We start from the raw sequence: 25,185 nt of genomic DNA, 5'->3' as shown, positions 1-25,185 counted from the left end.
ACTCATTCATTGCTTTTCTCTCTTCTTTATGCCCTTTCTAGCTTTGTCAATTTGCCACATGGACTCTTTTAATTAACTTTTCTATTAATTCCCACTTCCCAATTACTAATACTGCGTTTGGTAGAAGTGTAAAATCGAACTGGGGTAAACTTTATACCCCGGTTCGATTTGCAGGCATTTGGTAAACATGTAATTTTACACCGAATTACATTTTACCAACGAATTACATCGATAATCGATGTATCGATGTATTTATTACATTGCTCTCTTTCTCTCTCTTCTCGTTCTCTTCTTCTTCTCCTTCTCACTGGCTCGCTTGCTCTTTCTCTCTCGCTTCTCCTTCTCTCTTCTTCTTCTTCTTCTCCTTCTCTCTTTTTCTTCTTCCTCCCTTTTATTCTCTTTCCATCACCGCCGTTGCAACCAGTTGTAGTGGCAGATCTGAACCCACCTCCGCCTTCCACCTCTCTCTCTCTCTCTCCATCGCTAACTGATGCTCCTCTGTCTGACTACGTAAACCCTAACGGTTTCTAGACTGGGTGCAGCTCTGTGTGTGGCAGTATCGCCAATGTGATCTATGGATCTTGCTCCAGCATCGGGTGTTGCCAGACGTCCATTCCTCGGGGTCTTGATACGTTTCAAGTAAAACTCCAAAGCAACAGCTCTGACGACTCCAATTGTAGCTATGCCTTCCTGGTTGAGGATGAATGGTTGAGTTTCATGGAATCAGATATATGGAATTTTACAAGGAGAGTGCCATATAAGTTTGGGAACCAGACGGGAACTCCTGTGGTGTTGGAATGGGCGATTGGGAACCAACCTGCGGAGATCCAAGCCTATAGGTGAACTATGCCTGTGGAAACAACACTGAATGCATTAACTCCATCGACGGCAGCAGATATCTGTGTCGTTGCAAGAATGACTACGATGGCAACCCTTATCTGCCACAAGGATGCCAAGGTATAGTAAAGCATATATAGAAGATTGTGTGTACCCAGTTATTTATTGATTGATTGATGACTTATTGGTTATTAGATACTGACTATGCTAGCCTTTTATACTTAATTGTTGCTTGAAGACACTAAGGAGGAGAAGGAGAACGACAGGAACCAGAAAACAACTCCCTCCATCGGTGGGTTTCTGTGGATGCCACTACAGGGTAACCGATGGAGGAGAAGGAGATCTCCAACGGCTAGGTAATAAATTAATTTAAGTTGCTGGAGAACACCGATGGAGGAGAAGGAGATCTCCAATAGTTGTTGGGCTTCGTCTCCCTCCCTCTCTGTCTCTCACTCTCTCTCTCTTTCTCTCTCCCTCTCTGATAAATCTCCCCAGAAAACAGGGTAACCTCTAAAAAATCAGGACGAGTGTAAATAGGAACAATGGCCGATCCGTATTTTACACTCTCAACGAACCATCGTTTCTCAACTCCATGGGTGTAAATGTGCATTTACACCGGAAATAAATGCAGCCTAAAGATCTTCCTACAATCTCTCTCTCACATTCTCTCAATCCCCACTTTCCTAAAATTCCCACATCCCATCATCCATATCCTACATATTCTTCTTATTTCCCTCCTTACTCTTCTTCATCTCTTTTTATTTTGCCAACTTCATCACACCACCATCATTCTCACTTGAAAATTTGAACCACCAAAGCAATTGCCCCTTCTTACCCTATCTTCTTCCTTTCATGTTGGAAGCTCAAATCCCATCTTATACTTCTACCCAACCAATGTCACGAATATCTCTTCAATAATAACTTCGTTAATGGTTGCAGATCCATACTCGAGGGAAGTTTACCAAACTATACAATAGTTGAGAAATAGAAGATGGAGTTAACGGGCAAGTAGACACAGGTGTAGTAATGGATGAGCATGGGAGGTTTCTCTTGGAGAAGGCAAAGAGCATAAATGTCCAGGAACCAAAGTTATATGAAGTTATAGTCTTGCAGTTGGTGGTTGATGTGTACAATGTCAGTGCCTTGGAGATTGTTTATTAGTTAACCAACCAATGACATAGTAGTGCTTGTCGGTAGGGATGAGTAAATGAGTAGGTTCTACCCGGAACCAAATGGAACTGACCTTGAACTGATCTTGAACCAACCCTACCTGATTTGTTACATGCTAGGGCCTAGTTCCAAATTCTTAGAATTGGCCCCCACCCAGGTTGGGTTCCAAGGTCCAGGGGTTTACCCTATCTAAACCAACTCGATGAACTAGCCTTGGTGGAACTGGCCTTGGAACCAAACTTGTCTTGAAATAAACCTCAAAATACTTTTAAGGATGTGAAGATTTGAACCCAAACACTCATGGTTACAAAAGCCATTGTCTCATTTAACCATCGAGTTACTTAAGTGATTTGATCATTTGTTTTTATTTTAATATTTGTATGTGTATAATATATAATGTAAAAGGTAATATTTACAAAATTTAAATTATAATGACAATTTTTAACCATATATTAATATATTATGATAATCTACATATTAAATTATTCAATTTAATCAATAAAGACAATTTTAGTTTTAAACTATATATTATCATTATTGAAAATCACATTTTTAAGGACATGTTTTAATTTTTTTCTTGAAGGGGAAAGGGTAAATAAAGAACATGTTCCATGTACGGGTAGACATCGGAACCGCCAAAGCCATAACCGACCTTCACAGGATTGGTTTTGGTTCCAAAAACCTGAAACTGACCCCTACAGGATAGGTTCTAAGTTCTTCCATGGAACCGAACCAAATCGACCCATTCTCACTCCTACTTGTTTGTGCCTTGAAGATTTGTGGCCATCGTTGTTGATATGTGAAGTTTACTCAATTATCTAACTCGTACACCTGCTTTGCCATTAACAATTCAAAAAATATAACTGTGAAAATTTTTTGTTGTTTTCTATTTCCTAAGGCATGGTTTGTCTATTTGTTGTCACTCTAATAATTTTTTTGGTATTTTTCTTGATACTGTGGTTTTTTTTTTTTTTTAATTTTGTTTGATGCTGTACCTATTCTTCAATTCTTCATTTTTTTTGTGAGATATGACACTTTTTTTGTTCCTGTTCTCAGGGTGTTCTTTTTTGGTTTGTTCTATTCTACAATCATGATCTAACCTCATTATTCTTTTTTTCTTATATGTTCTTATTTCTGGTTGTAGGTTTGTCATAAATTGATGATTTTGCTTAAATAGTTTCTAAGGCACGCGCGGTTTGTCTTTTCCATCATTTATTTTTATGTGATGGTTAAATCATTTATCTTTTTTCATTTATGGTTGTCCACTATATTTTTCTTATTTTAGTTCAACTTTCTTCTTTTTTTAAGTAGAATTAAGGTCCATGCCTGAGCCTTGAAGAGCCACTTTTTTTTAATTAGATATTATTTGATGTTTACGAGTTTTTAAGTGGAGATTTGGGTTTTGGAAATGTCAAAATTTAAAGGTATTTAACAAGGCTCATCTTAGTTGGTAACTTTCAAGTTGTTTTTTTTTAATATTTTATTTTCATTTTTAATGTCTTAATCATCAAAGATCACATCAGTGCCCTACATGCACATCTTAACATACATTGGGAACATCTCCCATACTAGTCATCGGAAGATGTTTAATTCCAAACGGTTGGGATGTGCCGTGGGGCATTGTGGAGCGCTGATCTGGGCTCCTATCCATCGCCTTCCAAATGTTTGCACTCCTTAGTATAGAGGATTTTAGACATGTAAATACATACTTACCAAGACTGGCGTATGTATATCTAAAAGTGCGAAACACAGATTCCATGCTACATCAATAAAAAAAATAATAGCTCTTTATTTGTCTCTTATTTGTGATCATATTGCATTAATGTGTTCAACTATGAGAAAATAGTTGTTTTCACTATGTGAAACCTAACAAGGGCTCCAATGTTCAATATATACTAGCCATTCAGTTTAAAACTCCCACAAAATTCATTACTGTTTGGCCCATGGTGCTTTCTCCTATTGAATTTTTTATCTTTTTATGCCATGGCACTTTTTAAACAACCCGCATTTCCCCTTTAAAATATTTCTAAAATCTCTCTCTCTCTCCCTCTCTTGTCACGTTCCCAATCACCTAAATCATCGCCTCTCCTAAAATTTCACCTAAACTATCTCCCCCACCTAAAACTTCCTCATAAAACATCCCCGAGTCTATCTCGCAATAAATATCTAATTCCAACGTCTCTTTCCCTCCCCTATCTCTCTATCTATTTCAATCTCTATCTCCCTCTACCTTCTAATTACATTCATTTAATTTTTCATTAATGTATTAAAATGTTAATGTTTAAGTTGACATCTTTTCTTTATAAAAGTATTTTAAGTTAAAACTTAAACATTGAAATATAATGAGTAAAAAAATATCTAAAATACTAATAAGAGAAAAAATACAATAAGAAAAATAATAAAATCTAATAATTAATTAAAAATATTATTATAATTATAAATAATATTTTCATATTGTCATTATAAAATTTAATAATTAATTGTAACAATTTTATAATTATAAAGTAAAAAAAACTTAATTTCAATTTAAAAATGATTCACATAATAGAAAATTCAAAATAAATTACTGTTTTTAATTTTAACAATAAAAATTTTCAAAATTAATTAAAATAATATTATACTTAATTTATAATAACAAATTCTAACGTTATTAAACATTTTAAATAGTAATAAAGTTAGCATAATATCATAACTTAATTAAAATTTAACAAAGTAAAAAATTATTAATTCAAAACTGAAAAATAAACACAAGTTGGGTATGGGTTTGCCTTCACCCAACCTAGGCCCTCATTTTGCAATATCATCATGCTCTTAGACTTTGGAAATGTCACCCTGCCTTCCACTTCACCACAATAACAAAGACAAAAGCTTCCCAAATATTAAATGTGTAGGATAGTTAAAATGTTAACAATATCAATATATTTTGATAATTTTATTGATTAATTATTTATAAATATACAAATGTTTGAAAATTAATTATTCATATCAATAATTATTGAATAATAAAAATTTTTTAATATTTATATATTAATACATTATTATACGAAATTAACTATATATATATGTGTATTATTTGGAATTGATAATTCTTACCTAAAAATTTTAGTATTTTTTAGATAATTATTTATTTTAAAATTTTAGAAAATTAAATTTTATGTAATTTTCAATAGTTTTTAGGTAATTTCAGAAAATTATTAATTTTGATAACAAAAAATATTTAGTGATATTTTGATTTACATTGGATTTTGGAAATTGTTAAATATTAAATAGGAAAATTATTGGCAATTTTAAATATATTCATAATTTCCATAACTATTTATAAAATTAAATATTTCTTTTTGAAATTTATTAAATTGGAAAATTTTAATAATTTCTATAATTAATTGTTGGTAATTTTCATTGGTTTTTGTTAATTATTAAATAGGAAAGCTATTGGAGAATGTTAGTATTGATAATTTATATTTGGTAATTATTAATAGTTTCCACAATTATTGGTAATTTACATTGGTTTTTGATATTTATTGAAAAATTTTAATCTAGTGATTTCCATAAACTAATTTTCATGTTTTTGGTAATTTAATTTCATGAAAGGTAATTTAAAAAAATCTTATTTACTAAAAACTTAAAAAATTAATAATTAAATATTCATAAATTCAAATTTCTTTTGGAAATTAATTTATTCATATCAATAAATTTTGAAACATTTACTTGTATTAATTCAAAAGTTTATTTATTTTTGTTTGAAAAATAATTTATTCATATCAATATTTGTACTAAGGATTTTTAAGATATTCAAGTTTTTATTTCTATTTTTTATTTTTCATTTCTGCAAAGAACAATAAATAGAGATTTTTTATTAATTTAATTATAAACATCACCTAACAAAGTGTCAAATGATTGGTTGGTAAGGTTTCTTTATGATTATAGTAGAGACTTTGGATCGAATCCAGCTTGCACTAGGGTTGGGGGCTTTATGGGTTTGTGGGATGATTCCCTTGGTTGTGTAGCCCCATGTAGCAATAATTTTTATGCCATTTTTGTAATTTGATCTATGCAAAAAAAAAATCCTTGATATCTTTCAGATTATCAATTAATAATAAAATTAATCAACTTTTTATTTTCTCGTGCATTGCACGGGTCCTATTAATTATAAAAAATAAGGTCATGAAATATGAAGTATATATAAACAATCAAAATAAATGATCCAATTCCAGATCTATTATAACTAGAAATCAAAATTAGGGTGCAAATGGATCGGGACCGGATTCAAACCAGAGTATATCCGAATCCGATCAGACACTATTAAGGGCATATTTGATCCAATCAGATCTAATAAACATGGATTTGAATTCAAATTTGATGAGATAGTTAGATCTTCCGATCTAATCCTATCCCATATGAATTTTTTAAAAATGAAAAAAATATTAAAAGAAAAATAAAATATAACAATTTAAATAAAGAAATACAAAAAATACAAGTATATATTCAACTATTTTAATCATATATATATATACATGTGGTTTATAAATAAATAAATAACATACATATATATGTGTTATATATATTTATATAAATAAATAAATAAGATATATATCAAATCAGATTGGGGTGATCCGAATTCGATCCAATTTCTAATTGTATCTTATTATCTAGTCTGATCCAATCTAAAGATCCAAAATGGGGCTATTTGAATCTAAGAATATAGGATCGGGTTAGATCATGATCTGATCCATTTGCACCATTAAGATTCAAAATGCACATCCAAAACCAACCCTATTAATAGCCGGGACAAAACCATAGATCCAAACCCGATGCAAAATTTGGGTTTAGTATGGGATTATGGGTCTATTGGGATGACACAGACATAAATTCATGGACAAATAAAGTAGTTTGCTGAAAGGAATGAGGAATCGATGAGGGATAGGTGTTGTTTGATTGTGCAGTGTTTGACATCTTACCATGAGATTGGGATCCACCATAAAAGTAGGACCCACCATGTATGAGCATGTTGTGGGAGATCTAGACTCCTATTAAGACTTTGCGTGTGTTTTGTTCTATGGGTGTTTTGTGATAGGCATTTATTAAAGTGCCACCATGTCATCACCAAATCAGCATTTAGCCCATCATGGTGATCCATATGCATAAATACTCACAAAAGGTGACCTTGATTTATGTGCATGCCTACCATTGGGGGAAGCTTCATTTTAACGCTTCCCCCATCGGTTAGTCATTTATTCACTATTCTGCTAATGTGGCACCTATTTGTTATAAGCGATTGACATTATTTCTTTTGTCAGTTTTGAAAACAAATCAATTACAAACGTTTAGTAATAAACGGAAGCTCTACAAACATATACTTTATCAATCCAAAAGGTCCCTCCAACCTCCTCCTCTTTGTACGAACCCCAAAACAGGATTCAACAATATCAAGTTTCTATGCCTTCCTTTTGATGACCCGTCTCTTATTAATGGGTAGTTGGAGGCTAAAACTGGGATGCAACTACTTGCGCATCACTATATATATATAGCTTTCAAAAAAGAAAAAAATGAACTAAACCCAAGTTTTGAGTATGAAAACTGATTTTGTCATCACTAACCCCCCTTCAAAAAAATTTTGTCATCAAGAACACATCCTATGTACTTGTGCATTCTGTGCATATCACGGATAGACAATTGTCCAAAATTAGACATATTCTAACAAGGAAATCAGCTGTGAGGCATCTATCCAGTGCAAGGAATGCCTCCTTTGACAGGACTTTGTGGACCCATATTTTTGAACTGGGAAAAACAACCTGGTGAGTGGGAATTCCTTATTGAAGAATATTTGGACTAAGAATACATCAGATGGTTTAGATCTGTCCCATGCTCAAACACTTTTTTCTGTCATATTTGGAACCGGACTTTCTTGATGAATCTTGTGTTCAGCCAATTGACCAATTTCCTAGCTGTTGAGTCTCCGTGATTTGGGAATTGAGGAATGTGGATGAATCAAGGAGAAGGGCGTCCTGCATGGTTGTTGAGGACGATTTGGAAGAAATCTCTTGGGTAATATATCCACTATTTCCATGTTTCCTTCCCTCAACTAAGCAAGCTAACTGCAAATCAGCTGCTTTATGTAATTTTCATTAACAAAGTGAGTGAAGGTATCTCTATCATAGACACCATCCTAAGTAATTATTTCCATTTGAAGTGTTTGGGGACAGATTGCTTTTAGAGCATTAACTAGAAAGTATAAATTTGATCTTCAATGCAGATTTCTTTTCACAGCTTGACAATGAAGCAGGTTCAGTATGGGAACTTCAACTTCCTCCCAAACCACCAATTATTCAGATGAGATTAAAAAGGTTAGTAGATCAGCTTGTATCTAAAATAATGGAGGGTAAGGGGTGTCTGTTATCAAATTGCTTATTGCAAATAATTCTTCAAGCCAGAGAGAGATGAAGGAGATCAATTCATCGAAGTGTATGTTGGATGGTATGGAAAGCAACCAAAGGTCAATGCTTTTTTTTTTTCTCTGACAAGGGTTTCTTTAGTGTCATGCAACCAACCCTAGGAAGGATTTTCTTTTTTTTTGTTGATAACAAGATCAAGCAGAACGAACTTACATTGAAGGTGGGGTAGCATGGCCCTGAAGGTCTTCAATAAAGGTGTAGTTTAGGACACAGCAGTTGTCCTCACTAATCTGTAGGTCTTCTTTACTTTCTCAACATCTGTTAGCAATGAGATCCACCAACTTAGTCTCCTCTCTGTTCTGATGGCTGGGTCTTACTAGATTATTGATATATCTTGCAATCTTCCTTATCACCGATCTTTGATGATAGGGGCGATCCAAGACCACCTGTTTCTGCACTAGATCGATGCACCACATCAAATTATTCAAATGTCAATGTGAACAGAAAATTTGTATTAAGAAAAAAAAAACTATCAGTTAGTCCTATCTCAAACACATTTTTCCGCCATTTAACAGAAGGAAAATTGTTGCCCTGGATTTTGCTCCTGCCCCAAAATAATATCTAACAGATCCTCATTTCTCACTTGCATTTTCATCTGCAGTTATTAAGAGCACACTTGGGTGCCTATTCCTCATCCTTTTGTGTGAAAAGTTAAAATAGAATTCCCCAAATATAATCTACATGCTAATCAGAGAAAAAGTATATCTGCATATTGTTAAAATACATATATTTGGTAATATTTTAAATAGATAATAGTCCAATACCAGCCAGGAATCCCACTGATTGTACCAACATCCCCAACTTCTCATCCACTGAATGTGGGAAACATGACAAGAAAGAGCCAATTAGTCTGAAAGATGGATGCGTGGGAAAACTACAAAGGATAGGATTAGGAATGAAGTTATCCATAGGAACCTCCAATAGGTGATAAAATGAGAGAGTAGACTAAGATGGTTTGGGCATGTGAATAGAAGATCACCAACTGTGCCAGTTAGAAGAAGTGATTTGTTACACCTTGAAGGGGCTAAGAGCATGGGCTAGACCAAAAAGAACAAGGGTTGAAGCAGTAACAAATCATTTAAGCATTAATAATTTAACAGTGGATATGGCATTGAATAGAAGGGATTGGCAAAACAGGCCTGTAGCAGACCCCATATAGTTGGGATAAGGCATGGATGATGATGATGATACTTGTCTCACTTCCTATAGGTGAAAAATCTCCACTGGGGACACTTAAAGCTTCTTAACTTCAGTTTGTACAAGTGAACTTTCAACTGCAAGAGTTAACAAAACTATAGATTTCTTTGAAGTTTAATGGATGCCTTGATTTCTAGAGTGTGGGTAATTATTTAATGTCTATGTCCATGTCCTGAGAAGTCGAATCCCACGACAAAAGTGGAGGCCAAAATCAGCTACGGTCCATCATACATCTCGACAGGTGATGGTGGGAATGTGAGGACATAAAAACAGACCATTACTCAATGTTCATCTTAGCCATTCACAGACTACAATCCATTTTCTCACACTTATCAGTTTATATCAATTGCCCCAAAAAATAAGGCATTTATTTCCTATTTATTAAAGCGTTCTCCTTAACTGAATCACCGAACCTTTCAACTTCCTAAAATTAACTATGCTTTTAGATAATTTAGGAAATGCACATGCACAATTGATTTGGTACTTGGGATTTGTCTGTGCTGATATTTCTGACAATAAAAGAAGCTTTTGTACTTGTTCATACACTAAATTTTCTGAAACTGTGTAATAGAATTTTTACTCCATACAAGAAAAGAAAAAAAAAAGAATATTTTATTGAGGTTTATAACTTATAAGAAACATCGTGGCATTAAGGAATCATCAATGTGTACAAGAACATGAACAATATATTTTATTGTCTACAGAAGGAAGGAATGCAATATATAATACTATTTAATACATATAAACATGAAGAACAAATACCTGAAGTCATTTCATTGCATTTTACTTCAAAGACGACCCACCACTTGAGATCTGAGAAATGGGTTATCTGAAACTGGTATGCATTTGACAACCCAAGCAATTGGCCAGGACATGGCTGCTATTCCAAAACAGGCACACCATTGCCTCCAATTTAACCTCTCTGTATCTGCAAACTTCTTAAGAAACTCCACCATTATCACTTGAAGAATGATGGTTATGGCCACGATCCCTAGAAAAAGCTTGTTTTTATGTATTCCCTTGAATACATTCTTCTTCTCCAATTTCCTTGCATTGAACTCATTGAAGACTTGGCATAGCACAAATACATTGAAGATCAAGGTGTCCTTGACCTTTTCATTCACCCCGAAGATTGACTCACCCTTGAACTGTAGAGTCAAGAGCATGACTATCTGATATAGAGCTTGAGCCATGAGGTTCCTCCACATGACCTTGGTTATAAGTGGCTTGGTTCGTCCTACAGGTGGCTTCTCCATGAGTTCTTCAGTGGGTCGCTCAGTGGCCAAAGCCAAAGCTCCTAATGTGTCCATGATCAGGTTCACCCATAGCAATTGGACTGCTGTTAGTGGGACCTTTCCGGCAGAAATTGCTGCTACGAAGTTTATCACCAGGGCTGCAACATTGACTGTGAGCTGAAATTGGATGAATTTTTGGATGTTGTTATAAACACATCTACCCCATTTTAGAACAGTGGCAATGGAAGCAAAGTTATCGTCCAAGATCACGATATCTGAGCTTTCTTTGGCAACTTCTGTGCCCTGAATACCCATGGATAATCCAATATCAGCCTCTTTTAAAGCAGGTGCATCATTGGTTCCATCCCCAGTGACTGCAACCACATGGCCCTTTTGCTTCAAGCATTGAACCATCAGCAGTTTGTCCAAGGGAGAAGACCTTGCCATAACACGAATCCTTTCAACCTTCTCTATTCTCTCCTCCTGTGTGTAGTTTCGAAATTCCACACCTTCCACAATTTCCCCATTGTTCATATCTAGATTGGGCTCGAGTATCCCACATTCAATGGCTATCGCCCTTGCAGTAAACACATTGTCTCCGGTGATCATCTTGATGTTCACTCCGGCCTTTCTGCAAGCCTTGATCGCTTCTTGGACCCCTGGTCGACATGGATCTTTTATGCCCACTAGTCCTAGTAAGGTTAGGTTGGTTTCTTCAAGGCTTTGATGAGCTCTCTTATCTGTGTTATCTCTGGATTCTTCATTTGGAATTTGCCTATGGGCGAAAGCAATGCATCGAAGACTCTTCCCTGCCATAGATTGAATTATTTGCTTGAATTTCATCCTATCCTCTTCATGCATGGTTTTCATGCTTCCTGAACTCTCGTAGTAACTTGAGCACATTGCTAATATGATCTCAGCAGCTCCTTTCCAATGCACGTTGATTGTCTTCTCCCCCTTCTTTTTCATTGATATACCGCTTCGTTTCTTCTCTGAATTGAAAGCTTCAACATGCATAATTGTATAGTTTTTCTTCAATTCTTCCATATCCATGTCTAGTTCCAATACAGCCCATGAGAGAACAGCTTTCTCCGTTGGGCTGCCAGAGAACTCTGGGGTTTCCCCTGAAGTTGGTCTAAATACACTACCAGTTGTATTCAGACCTACTCCTTGATGAAATAATTGAAGAACAGTTGGTGCAATTGCAGAAGAGGCAACGTCACTTATTGTTTGCTGACCGAGCCAAAATTCAGTAACCTTCATGTGATTCATTGTGAGTGTACCTGTTTTATCGGTACAGATAGTAGTAGCTGAGCCCATTGTCTCGCAAGCTGAGAGTTTCCGAACCAGGGCTTGATCAACCATCATTCTTTTCATGGAATAGGCAAGAGTAAGTGTGACAGCCAGTGGCAGACCTTCTGGAATAGCCACCACTACAATTGTAACAGCGTCAGCAACAATGCGCACCACTGAGTTTAGCACATCATTGATCTTCGCCTTGGAACCGTTGAACTCCCTATTTCCATTCTCATCTTCTGTATTTCCAGTGAAATAGCGTACGAGTAACACCACAAGGACGAGGAAAGCAACTGCCAAACCAACCTTCCCAATAGATGAAGTCAGCTTATCGAGCCGAGATTGGAGTGGTGTTCGCTCACTAGAATCACGATTTATTGAGTTCATCATCTCGCCCCACCCTGTGTTCATGCCAACGGAGGTAACCAGCATGTGACCATAGCCATCGGCCACCTTGGCCCCAGATATCAGAAATGGGTTTCTGGTTTTATCAACTTCAACATGGTCACTCTCTCCCGTCATGCTTGACTCGTCCACTTGTAAAGAATGACCATCCAAGAACAACCCATCAGCTGGAATTTGATCACCAATCTTCAGACATGCAATGTCTCCAACTACAACGTCGAAGATGGAGATTTGTTGCCGTCGCCCGCCTCTTACAACATCAACCTGGATGTTGTTGCTGATGCTTGATAACTTCTCGAATTGTCTGGATTGCCTGAAGTTACTCCCAGCTGAAACAGAAATTACTAGAAAGACGGCCACAAATATACTCCCACCATCATACCACCCTTCTTTCAGCCCATGCTCTTTGATGCCGAAAGCAAGAGACAGTGTGGCGCAGACCAAGAGGATGAGGATCGTGGTATCCTTAAAAGCTTCCAACACAAAATGTAAGAAGCCTTTTGGAGGTGGTTTGTGGTATGTGTTGGAACCGAAAGCCTCACGCCGGTGGCGGACATCATCATCGTCACCAAGGATTCCATTTTCTGTGTGAGTATCAAGTGCAAGTGCAACCTCTTGGGCTCCTCCATACTCGTGTCGTAGAAGGTCCAAATTCTTATTCTTGACAATTTGGGTGAGCTTTGTTTGGTCGATGGCAGAGAAGGTTGGGGTGGTTTGTTTGATGTCTAGGGTGGTGAAAGAGGGAGAGGATGGTAGGATGGTGATGACGAGTTGGTCCTGTTTCCTGGTAATGACATCTATTGCAAGAGTCACGAGTACTCGAGATGAATAGATAAATGTACGAGCAATGCGCCATCTCTTATGGGATATGGTGAGAGCGGGCGGGAGGCTGTTTTGGGACTGTGAATGGTGAAGCTTTTTGGTGGCAATTGACAAGTAATCAATAAGAGAACCCAATGAACCCAATGCATTTGACACGAATGTCATGAATAAAGGGGAATGTTTAAAATAAAAGGACAAACCAATTCAAGGAAGTGGAATATATAGTGGATATGGCTATTGCGCTGTTAATGTTTGTGGCTTTGTGCGATGAGGTAAATACACTGATCCTGTGATCCATTTATATACTTTTGCTTTGAGCGTATAGGGTTCATTATTAAAATCATTTGTTGGATCCTAAGGCTTGTAAGTTTATGAAGGAGAACGAAGAATCAGGGAAACTATCTGGAATGATCTATGTATCCACTCTCCGTAGCAAGGAATTTACTGAATTAAAAGCAAAGCTGGTCTTTTTGAAGATGACGTGAGAATGCTTCGAAATTTACAAAAGGAAGTGCTGAGAAAGACCTAGATAGGGTCCTTCGTAGAAGGAGCCGAGCCGGTAAGTATAAATTCCAACAATCCAATCTCACTCTGTCTACATGGCAGACATGGGATGTCATTGTTGGTCATGAATCCCCTAACATAATAGCTGACATGGAATGTTATAACTGGTTTCACAACCCCCTCACATAGTCATTGCCGCGTTAAGTTAATCTAATATTCCTTCTTTTGTTGACTGGTCTCAACTACTCTTCCTATCCATTTTCTACCCGCTAGCTCATTGCAGATAGAGAGTGAATAGGAAATCTGGGCTTGTTTCAAGCCAGGTGGTTGGCGCTCAAATCTTAGAGTCCGCCCCATAACGTCCTACAGCACATTCCTGCCAGGAAACATCTCCTGATAATAGTACGATGTCATCATCAAATGTGGTGTGGGACGTGTGGGGCGGAGCCAAATCCTAGAGTCAAGTAAAAGTTAAATAATAGAAACATTCAATTGCATCGTACTTTTGTATTTTTCTTTTAGCTTAATCAAGTTGTCTTGTTGACCCCAGTCCAACTTGAACCCCAAGGCCTGTAAGTGGATAATAGAACGCAGAAATTTGAGGGAAAGTTGTGGGAAGGTGTTAATTCCGTGCGGGAGATGCTGCTTAGAATATAAAGAAGGTTGAGGGGAAGACACTTTTTGTTTTCTAATAATACCCTAAAACACAAGACATTTCTTATTCCTTATAACTCAAGGGCCTCATATTATTATTATAATTATAATAATAATAATTATTATTATTATTAACAAAAATAATTAATTAAATATTCAATTACTCAAATATGTAATTAGTATTTATTTATTTTAATTATTATTTATTTACCGATTTAATTATTTTATTATTTTTTACTTGTAATTAATAATGTTATTAAGAATTAATAATTACTCTAATGATTATTAGTAATTACTGATTATTAATAATTATTATTAATGATTAATTCATTCTTAATTATTATAATAATTATCATTAATTATTAATATTATAATGACTGTTAATTAATAATTCATAATAATTATTATAAATTAATATTATTATTAATCATTATAATAATTTTTAATATTGCTTCTTTATTGAATTACATAAACAAACAAAAATTCTCATATATGGGGTTAAAATGGACATTTGACAATTTTCATAATTCATAACTCAAAGCAACATTCTCTGCCTTCAGAGTTCAAAGGAAAGAAAAATTCACCAATACCAATATACCTCTTAATGTTTTTGACTATGATGTTGGAAAGACATGAGACACAAAATTATAACCAATCAACTAGCCTCAAAGTGGTAACCAATTAGGTGGGTTTTCATCAAAATTCATAGGGATTTTATAGTTTATTGGTCAAAACTTTCTCGTATCATGTCTTTCCAGCATCATAGAAACAAGTATATTGTAATATTGAGAAATGCATTTTGGTAGGCTATATGAATCCTGTTTTCCCATTCTATTCTACTTAATATCATACTAGCAGAGGGGGCCCTGTGTTGTAGGGGCTCACTCATAAACTATCAGGCTCAAGCTCGATTTGAAATAGAGACTTGAGCTTGAGCTCGAACTCAGCTCGAGTCAAAAGCTCGAAAGTTCGAGCTTGGCTACCTTTGATCGTAGGTCTCTTAAGCAGCCGAGGTGTCAAGCCTAGGTCTCCTTTAATTGTCGAGGTGCCAAACCGAAGTCTCCCTCAGCTACTGAAGTGTCAAGTTGAGGTTTCCCTAGCAGGCGAGGTGTTGAGCTAAGGTCTCCCTTAGTTGACAAGGTCCCAAGTTGAGGTCTCTCTCAATTGTCGAGGTGCTAAGCCGAGATCTCCCTCAGTGACCGAGGTGCCGAGCTGAGGTCTCCCTCATTGGTCGAGGTGTCGTCTAGCTCGAGCTCGATTCAAATTAAAGACTTGAGCTTGAGCTCAGAAGTTTGAGCTCGCCTTGGCTTGAACTTGACTACCTTTGATTGTAGGTTCCCTAGCAGCCGAGATGCTGAGTTGAAGTCTCCCTCAGTTGGAGAAAGAGTGGCATTCTTGTAATTTATAAGGAGAGAGAGATGGAATTCTTGTAATTTATAAGAGAGAGAGAGTGGCATTCTTGTAATTTGAAAGAAAAAAGCAAGAGAGAGTGGCATTCTTGTAATTTGAAAGAAAAAAGCAAGAGATAGAGAGAGTTGGTAAGAGAGAGCATGGTTTTCAAAACCAGACTGGACCGGACGGTTTGACTGAAAAAATCAGGAACCGGTCAGGTGATTGGTTTCAGTTTTCTCCAAAATTGGAATTTTGCCTAAAACCATTGATTTTGGTCAACAAACCGCTAACCCGGGTGGTTAACCGTTCGAACCATTCGAACATTTTTGACCGTTTTTTATTTTTCATTTTTTTTGTTAGAATGGGCTGATTGTTCAGTTCAAACGGTCGGACCGTTCGACCTGATAACGGACCACTGACCAGTTCGGCCTTCAGGTCGTTTTTAAAAACCATGAGAGAGTGTGGCATTCTTGTAATTTGAAAGAAAAAACAAAATAGAGAGTTGGTAGAGAGTGACATTCTTATAATTTCTAAGAAAAAGGCAAAAAAATACTATTAAATTCCATTTCCCTCCTTAGGCCTTTTTAGGTACATATTTCAGCTTAATATATTTATATAGATCTATCTTTAATGGTGTGTTCCACAGTATGGTTAGTTTTGTCTTTGAAAACAAAATCAACCCTTAGATCAGCAAAAAAAAAATACAAGAAAGGAAGTGAATGGAATTTTTTTTGGGTAAATTACAAAGACCCCCTGTACTATGGGGTCTGTGACAAAAACCCCCCTGTACTTTATTTTGCGACTAAGACCCCTGTACTATGACAGTGAGACAAAGACCACCTTCTGTTAGCCTTTAAAGTCCTTTTTAATCCCCATATTATCCTTATAATAATTATTTAAATAATTGAAAGAAAAACACTGTTCATCTTCCCAACCTCACGATATACGAACAACAGCGGGGCGGACTTCCGTTGAAGTCTTCCACCCACAACGTTCATCCCCACCGCACTTATTCCCTGTTGTTGAAAACTAGTCAATTCAAATACATTCCTCTTCTCCAGCTCCGAGAATATGCCATGTCCCTTCACATCCACCGTCGTATATGGCTGTAACTTCGTTCCATCATAGCTTCTGTATGTCTGATAATCTGCCAAACACCCAATACGATCTAAATCCTTCGTTGGAAATACTGACACACAACCCATGTTCAGGTCATTGCTCTTAACAACTGGCACTGGTTGCTTCCCTACCTTGTAGGATGGTGCTGAATAATCACCGAATGCTGCTGGATAGTTTGCGAATAGCATAGCAGATTCTGGTTGTGACGAAAGCCCAGTCTGTATTCTGCTGCCATCCCAGAAACCATGACTCCTCGCTGGAAATCTTCCAATCCCGAATAATTGCTATGATCAAGCTTTATTAAAACTGCAGCTCCATCAACCGCATGATTGGAAGTAGACTTCAAGTTCAATGAACTGCTGCCTAGTTTGGATGATGCCCCATTTTCATTGTTCTCTGGAGAACTTGAATTTCGCTTTGAAGCAGGAGACGAATGGCTCGGTATCTCCGAGAATATGCCATGTCCCACAACAGGGAAGCAGGAATGAACGTTGTGGGTGGATGTTCACCACAGCAGGGAAGAAGTGCGGTGGGGATGAAGTGACTAGTTCAACCCAGAAAACCCAGAAGCAGAAGCAGAAGCAGGAATGGAGGTAGCTATTGCAGCTATTGAACTGTAATTTTGGAGCAGTTAGTACAGGGTTGGCATCGGACCCAACTCAAGCTGCCTCCGGTGTCGATGTTCACCCAAAAATCTTGTTTTAGTGTGCCCAGTTCGATTTCTCTCCATCTGCAAAGAACGGAAAACAGAAAAAATTGGAAAGAAGAAAGGGGAGGAGAGAAGGGGGAAGAGGAAGAAGAGAGATATGGGGAGGGAGAAGGAGAGAGAGAGGGAGGACTTCAACTGAAGTCCACCGCCGCTTCTCTTCGTGTACATTAGGTTGGAGAAGATGAACAGTGTTTAAAACTATTAACGATATTGAGCATTATATGCTTGTAACCTTCTTGATTTGCTTTTTTCGAATCCCTTTGATGACTTCCTTTGAGATGCAGCGACAGTTCCTACTGCAAATACTAGGTGATTAGTGTGAGTGGCTATGGCAAAAGTTGCACTTGCACGAGGAAGGGGGGACCGAATGGGGTAATGTGTCATGTAAAACAATCTCCCAAGCAATAAGATTCCTCACAATTAAAAACTCTGCATACATTCTGAAAGAATGGGAATCCAACCATATATTGGAGATATTTCCCAATTTCAACATATATTGTATGGAAGATATTTTCAATGTGTGGCTGCATGTTATGTGAACAGAATTTTTGTGTATGATGTTGTCTTTTAAAATAAGAACAACTGTCACATCAGCAAAATCATATTGTGTTCAGGGATGTGGAAATTCAGATTTTTCAATTAATTTTATTTTGTGGGGGTTTATAAATTAAGCAAAACCAAACATACTGAGTAACACAACCTGAGACGGGCCCGGTCAGGTCCAATATATGAGTTTATTACAGATAGATCAGGTCCAATCCAATCCAATGAATACTCTGGACCATTTTGGCCCAGTCCAATTCAATGTGTGGACTGTTCAATCTATTCAAATTGATTTTAAGTTAGATTGGTTCAATCCAAACTTGATTCATTGACACTTGTATTCTTATCTTCTACCAACCAAAACTGTTCCACTGACGCTCCTAAGCTATATGTTTTCAAATTCAAACCACTTTAATTTAATTGTCTTACAAGCTGAGAGTATTCAAAACATTGTTTTACCAGCAACCATTCTTCTCATGGAAGGCAAACAACCTGTTGGTAATGGTAATGAAGCGCAACACGCCTCACAATATTTTATGGCAGCCAGGAGAGAAGAAACACAATTACTTGTTCCTGGATCACAGAATCAGTCTTTCTTTCTTTCTTTCTGGGGCTACTAAATGAATTCAAAACAAAAAGCACCTATAATTAAATCAATTGAATGGAAAACACTAATTAATACATTTATAACAGATTAATAGTTGCGTTGCCCTTATCCAACAATGTCATCCAGAAGTCGGAACTTTCACTGCAAATGCCAGACGGAAGTTAGAATTCAAACTGATGACAAAAATCATAATTAAATATCAGGGTCTGGTTGAGTTTTTGTCATTGTAAAGTGAATGAAAATTTCTAAGCTCAATCTTCTTAAACTGGTTAATGAAAACAATTTTAGTTTTTATAAAGCAGAACAGAATCTGCACGCAAATGAGAAAAGAACTGGGTCAATGAGCCAACTTCTTCAAATGAACATTACATTACAATTGCTTTTTCATGACGAGGAGTTTTTTAAATTTGAAATCATTTCTATTTCTATATATGTTTCACCTACCGAAGGAGCAAAAAGAGCTCGCCTTTCAACAATAGCATTGGAATTTGGAAGGTGGGGATGGGGAACCAGGACAAAGAGTCAGAATTGATCGAGGCTTTCTTTTATGGGCTTTCAATATTTGCTTCATATCATTTTGTTATTAGAATTTACAAATGGGCTTCTCCCCAATCCAACAAATGATCTTCAATATGGACTACCCACTGTAAGACATGAATGGATATTGCATACAAAACATCACTCCTAAGCCAAATAAGAAAGCTATGCAAATTGTGATAGGTACCTAAAATATCTCTCTCTCTCTCTCTCTCTCTCTATATATATAACAGATATACACAAAAGAATGAATCATGAAAATGAATCAATGTAAGAGAATTTTGAGGGTCAATGACTTGTGAAGGCTAAGGAATGGCCTGTCTGGAACCGGTATGCACTTGACCGCCCAACCGATCGGCCAAGAGACTGCTGCTATGCCAATACAAGCACCCCATTGGCCCCAATTCAACCTCTCTGTATCTGCAAACTTCTTCAAAAACTCTACCATCACTACCTGAAGCACAATTGTCACCCCCACGATCCCCAAGAATAACCTATTCTTGTGGATCCCTTTGAACACATTCCTCTTCTCCAACTTCCTCGCATTGAACTCGTTGAAGACTTGGCATAACACGAATGTATTGAAGATAAGAGTGTCGTTAACTTTGTTGGTTACTCCGAATATAGACTCACCTTTGAACTGCAGAGTCAGTAGAACGGCTATTTGGTATAGGGCTTGAGCAATGAGGTTCCTCCACATGACATTGGTTATTAGTGGTTCAGTCCTTCCCACCGGTGGCTTCTCCATGAGTTCCTCTGTGGGTCGTTCCGTGGCTAATGCTAAAGCCCCTAATGTGTCCATGATCAAATTCACCCATAACAATTGCACTGCAGATAATGGCACTTCACCTGCAGAAACCGCTGCAACAAAATTGATCACCAAAGCTGCAACATTCACAGTAAGTTGGAATTGAATGAACTTTTGGATGTTGTTGTAAACGCATCTCCCCCACTTCAAAACCGTGGCCACCGAAGCAAAGTTGTCATCCAATATGACAATATCTGAACTCTCCTTGGCCACTTCGGTTCCTTGAATGCCCATCGAGAGTCCAATATCAGCCTCCTTCAAAGCCGGTGCATCGTTTGTGCCGTCTCCGGTGACTGCAACCACATGGCCTTTCTGTTTTAAGCATTGAACCATCAACAGTTTGTCAAGGGGAGAGGACCGAGCCATCACTCGGATTTTGTCAACTTTCTCCATCCTCTGTTCCGGTGTGTAGTTTCGAAATTCTACACCTTCCACGATCTCTCCACTTTTAATGACCTCAATGGATGGGAGTATCCCACATTCAATGGCTATGGCCCTTGCAGTGAAAACATTATCTCCGGTAATCATTTTGATGTTCACTCCAGCCTTTCTACAGGCTTCCACCGCCTGTCTAACCCCTGGTCGGCATGGGTCTTTTATACCTACTAAGCCTAACAAGGTCAGGCCATCTTCATCAAGGCTTTGTTGCGCTCTTTCATCTCCAGGAATTTGCTTGTGTGCGAAGGCAATGCATCGGAGGCTGTTCTCTGCCATGTGTTTGATTGTTTGCTCGATACTCATCCTAGCATCCTCATCCAAGGTTTTCTTAGTACCTGTGTTCTCATAGTAGTCCGAACACATCCCAAGTATCATCTCAGGGGCCCCCTTCCAATGCATATGGATCGTCTCTTCACCATTCTTTCTCATTGAAATGCCACTTCGTTTCTTTTCCGAATTAAAGGCTTCGACATGAAAAACAGTGCAGCTCTTCTTCACCTTCTGCATATCCATGCCCAGCTCCAATACAGACCATGATAGAATAGCTTTCTCAGTTGGGCTCCCAGAGAATTCAGGAACTGCACTTGAAGCGGGTTTGTAAATGCTACCAGTAGTGTTCAAACCAACACCATGATGAAGCAATTCAAGAACAACCGGGGAGATTGCAGACAAAGAATAATCCACCATGACTTCTTTACCGAGCCAAAATTGAGTGACCTTCATCTGGTTCATTGTGAGCGTACCTGTTTTATCAGTACAGATGGTGGTGGCCGAGCCCATTGTCTCGCACGCTGAGAGTTTTCGCACCATTGCTTGGTCACCCATCATTCTCTTCATGGAATAAGCAAGAGTGAGTGTGACGGCTAACGGCAAGCCTTCGGGAATTGCCACCACTACAATAGTAACAGCATCTGAGACCATTCGCACTACTTCATTCATGACGTCGTTGAACTTTGTCTTGCCGCCATTGAATTCCTGAATTCCATTTTCGTCTTGTGTGTTTCCTGTGAAGTAGCGAACCAACAATACGACGAGCACGAGGAAAGCAACTGTCAAACCCACCTTCCCTATAGACGAGGTTAGTTTGTCTAGCCGAACTTGCAATGGTGTGCGCTCGTTGGAGTCATGGTTAATGGAGCTCATCATTTCACCCCATGTGGTGTTCATGCCTACAGAAGTGACTAGCATCCGACCATACCCATCAGCAACACAAAGTGTATCACTAATATCTTTGATCCATCAAGGCCACAAGATTTCCTTTTAATATCTGGCACTAAGGTAACTTCTTAAGTCCTAACCCAAGGTCAGGCCAATCAGATGTACCGAGACCATTCAAATCTGTATCATTCTTTTATACAGTTGGGGTAAGTTCTCATGTGTATTTGCTGAACAAGGGCTACTTTTGTTTTGCAGATGCGAACACTTGCAAAGAACAGAGAGAACCCACCGGATGGCTTCATGTGCCCTGGTGGATGGAAAGTCTTGGTGGAATACTATGACAGTTTGGTTTCATCTGATAATAGAAAACTCCCTCAATCTGTCCCAGCTTAACCATTTGCACTCTCATGTACTGTCATCTGTTTGCGAAAACCCTAAAACTTATTTACTTCCTGTGCAGTTTGTTCAAAGTTTCATGCTTGTAAGATTATCTCTGTTCAGATTTCACATAAAGCATCCAAGGCACTGGCACAGAGAGAGACATTACATAAAGCTAGCCTTGGTCTGTAAATAGTATGCAGTCCTTTCCACACCTTGAAGTGACACAAGTAAGCATTCTATAGTATATTGCTTCTCTGCTATTTTGAAGGACAAAATCAGTAGAGTGCCTTCAAATCATTGTGGCCTGTAGATGTCAACTGTATTTTTGCCCTACAGCAATTTTTGAAGGATCTCACGTATTGCTATTTTGTTGGTCCAAACAACCTTCTTAGTCAATGAAAATAAAGAACTATAAACCTATGGGGTTGTTTGGATAAACTTTTGATCGGCATGAAATGCAAAATGCATTACCAACTTGGAAAACGAATGTAATGGAGTTCCCCCTTTCTTCAATTTATTTTTCTGAATTGGAATATACAAAATTTCACTCTGCTTTGTAAAGCATATTCTCATGGATGCATTACCAAATTTGCTTTCTGAGTTTTTTTCCTATCAAAATTTTCTGATAGAATGGTGGAACGGTGCTTGATTGTACTTAATTGACCATGGAAAACACATTGATTCCAAATAAGGAAAAAAATAGCAACCTCAGCCAGTTAGCTTTGTAGGGAAATGTCATTCCTTATAATTTCTAAGAGTAGGGTCTGCCTTTGGATTCAATTCTTGTGATATTCATATACTTAACCATGTAACTTGCTTTTCAAGTTACAGGAGGTACCTATAAAAAAGTAGTAAAATACAGGAAAATTAGGAAATGATCTGTTTTCCTATTGACCATGAAAAACACATTGTTCCAGCAACCTCATCCAGCCATTATGTTGGAAAAAATAGAGAAGTAAAACCTAGAAAATGTTTAAATAGGAGACAATTCGATTCTCTTGTTGGAGCTAACTCGCTAAGCGGTAGGAGATTGTTGGTTTCAGGCTTTCGGCTGCTTCTCTCATATTCCGGTTTGTAGAATCAAGATTCAGGTGGGACTGTAAAAATGCCAACCCAAACCATGGCTTTAATTAATATTGTTAGCTAAACATGATGAAAAAAAGTACAGAAGCCATTATCCATATTCAAAACGACATTTGTTCAAGAATTTGGGGACAAAAACTGGGGTTGAGAAAACAGAAAACTTACCTCAAGGAAATGATCACATTGGGTTAAAAGAAATGTAGATTTATGATCTATCGCATACTCAGATAATATAAGCTTGTAGACAAATATTCTCGTTAATTAATTGTTTATATACATGTATAAAAGGATGGAAGCTATAGTAAGAAAAGCCATAACTTAGGAATTCTGTGATTGGAGTCATTATTCTAAACCTTGGAGAAAATCAGAAAGGCATATTCACTATGGCAACAATTGTTTGTGGTGATCTACCCCAAGGCAGAAATTACTGGTTTACTATAAAAATGGGAAAGTTAAAACAATCAGGAAGAAATTAAGGCTAGCAGTCGACAAAACTTCTGTGAAGAGGAGTAATTCCTTCATGTGAGAAGAAAAATATGGCTTCTGAAAGTGCAGAATTTTCTGGTTGATATGGAATTTCTAAAACAGAAAAAGCCCTCAAGATCAATGCCTGAGATTAGTTGCCCATCAAATTTATCTCATCCTAATCCCATGAAATTTCCTTGTTAGAGTCAACCTCTAAGTCTCTAACAAGTTCACATATCCTCACAAGCTCACATGTATCAACCCAGTATTTGTTTTATAGAATAAAAATAAAAAATAATCCTAAAGTTGAAAAAAAAACAACAAGAATTATATCCGGTTGAGACCTTGTAGGTTGTTGTTTTTAGTAAGGTTCCCTCTCATGCCCAAAATGCTATCTGCCAAGTCACAGAATACCATATCCAGAAACAAGATTCACTTGTACATTTTTGGGAGAAACAATACTTTGCATTTGGCAAATATTTATCACATTTAAACCTCTTATTCTGTATGCATAGCTGATAGCCCAGTTATGGTTCAAAATATCAGCAACACAAAGTGTATCACTAAGGTAAGAAATGGATACGTGTCATGATACACTTGGAATGCACATGAATAGAGTGGAAAGATCTGTATATGCCCAGAACCCACAAATCTATAAATAACATAAATATAAGGTTGAAGTAAATATGAATAAGGTGAAAAAAAGTTTCATCAATCAGAGGCCCTTTCAAGAGTAGGGGTGACATCAAGGGGTGATTGGCGAGAGTAGGGCGATGCTACACTAGTTAACCTTGAAATAGATTCTCATGTGGTTGTTTAAACTTTTCTAAATCCCTTAACAATCCTTTTTCCAATGATTTTTTAGAGGTTTTTTTTTCCAATTTTCATTTGTTATTGGTTTTAGTTGATATTAATTGCACATTGTGTTTGTTGCAATTCTAGGTTTTCATAGAAGTTTTTCTTTCTTTTTTTTTGCAATTTCTATTTTATAGAAATTTTTTAAGAGGGTATTTTGGTAAATTAACTTCTTCTGTTACTCAACTTAACAGAGAGGGGGTCTGTCAAAATCTCAAAATTCAAGGGATCTTTGTCGCAAATGAAAGTTAAGGAGGCTAATTCCCAGTACCACTCCCAAAGTATGATATACCCAAAAAAAATTTTTTTTGGTTGATATGAAATGGGTTCATGTTGGGCCCGAGGCCCAACAGATCCAATCCCACAATATATTGTGATATCAATTTTTGTTTGTATGCACATAGTTATAGACCGGGATCACCTATTTATACAAACTTGTATGAACTGAATTTACAGACTTCAGAACCGTTTGTTGCTCTAATGGTTTGGTTTGGTCCTTCAACCTTGACTTGTGCTGG

At 37.1% G+C, this 25,185-nt stretch overlaps 1 protein-coding gene, 1 long non-coding RNA gene and 1 pseudogene across 2 annotated transcripts; 1 reads left to right on the top strand and 2 right to left on the bottom strand.

Moving 5' to 3' along the window:
• Nucleotides 1-297: 297 nt before the first annotated feature.
• Nucleotides 298-3,132, top strand: LOC148790684 (uncharacterized). The gene is made up of 3 exons (XR_016077790.1): nucleotides 298-957; nucleotides 1,076-1,193; nucleotides 1,777-3,132. It is a non-coding gene; the product is annotated as an uncharacterized LOC148790684 (long non-coding RNA).
• A 5,579-nt stretch (nucleotides 3,133-8,711) lies between these two features.
• On the bottom strand, nucleotides 8,712-13,734 carry LOC104598680 (putative calcium-transporting ATPase 13, plasma membrane-type pseudogene; annotated as a pseudogene).
• Nucleotides 13,735-19,662: 5,928 nt separating this feature from the next.
• On the bottom strand, nucleotides 19,663-21,997 carry LOC148790683 (calcium-transporting ATPase 12, plasma membrane-type-like). The gene has a single exon (XM_088889395.1). It carries the CDS (start codon nucleotides 21,911-21,913, stop codon nucleotides 19,745-19,747), a length of 2,169 nt encoding a protein of 722 aa, XP_088745521.1. The 5' UTR covers nucleotides 21,914-21,997; the 3' UTR covers nucleotides 19,663-19,744.
• Between the last annotated feature and the right edge of the window lie 3,188 nt (nucleotides 21,998-25,185).

The sequence above is a fragment of the Nelumbo nucifera genome, chromosome 6, assembly GCF_055504915.1.
Source record: "Nelumbo nucifera cultivar China Antique chromosome 6, China Antique-T2T, whole genome shotgun sequence".
NCBI lineage: Eukaryota > Viridiplantae > Streptophyta > Magnoliopsida > Proteales > Nelumbonaceae > Nelumbo > Nelumbo nucifera.
This window is presented reverse-complemented; position numbering and strand designations above follow the sequence as displayed.

Bases quoted from the DNA above. Each gene is read 5' to 3' on its own strand.
- LOC148790683 (XM_088889395.1), bottom strand. From the start codon at position 21,913: ATGCTAGTCACTTCTGTAGGCATGAACACCACATGGGGTGAAATGATG.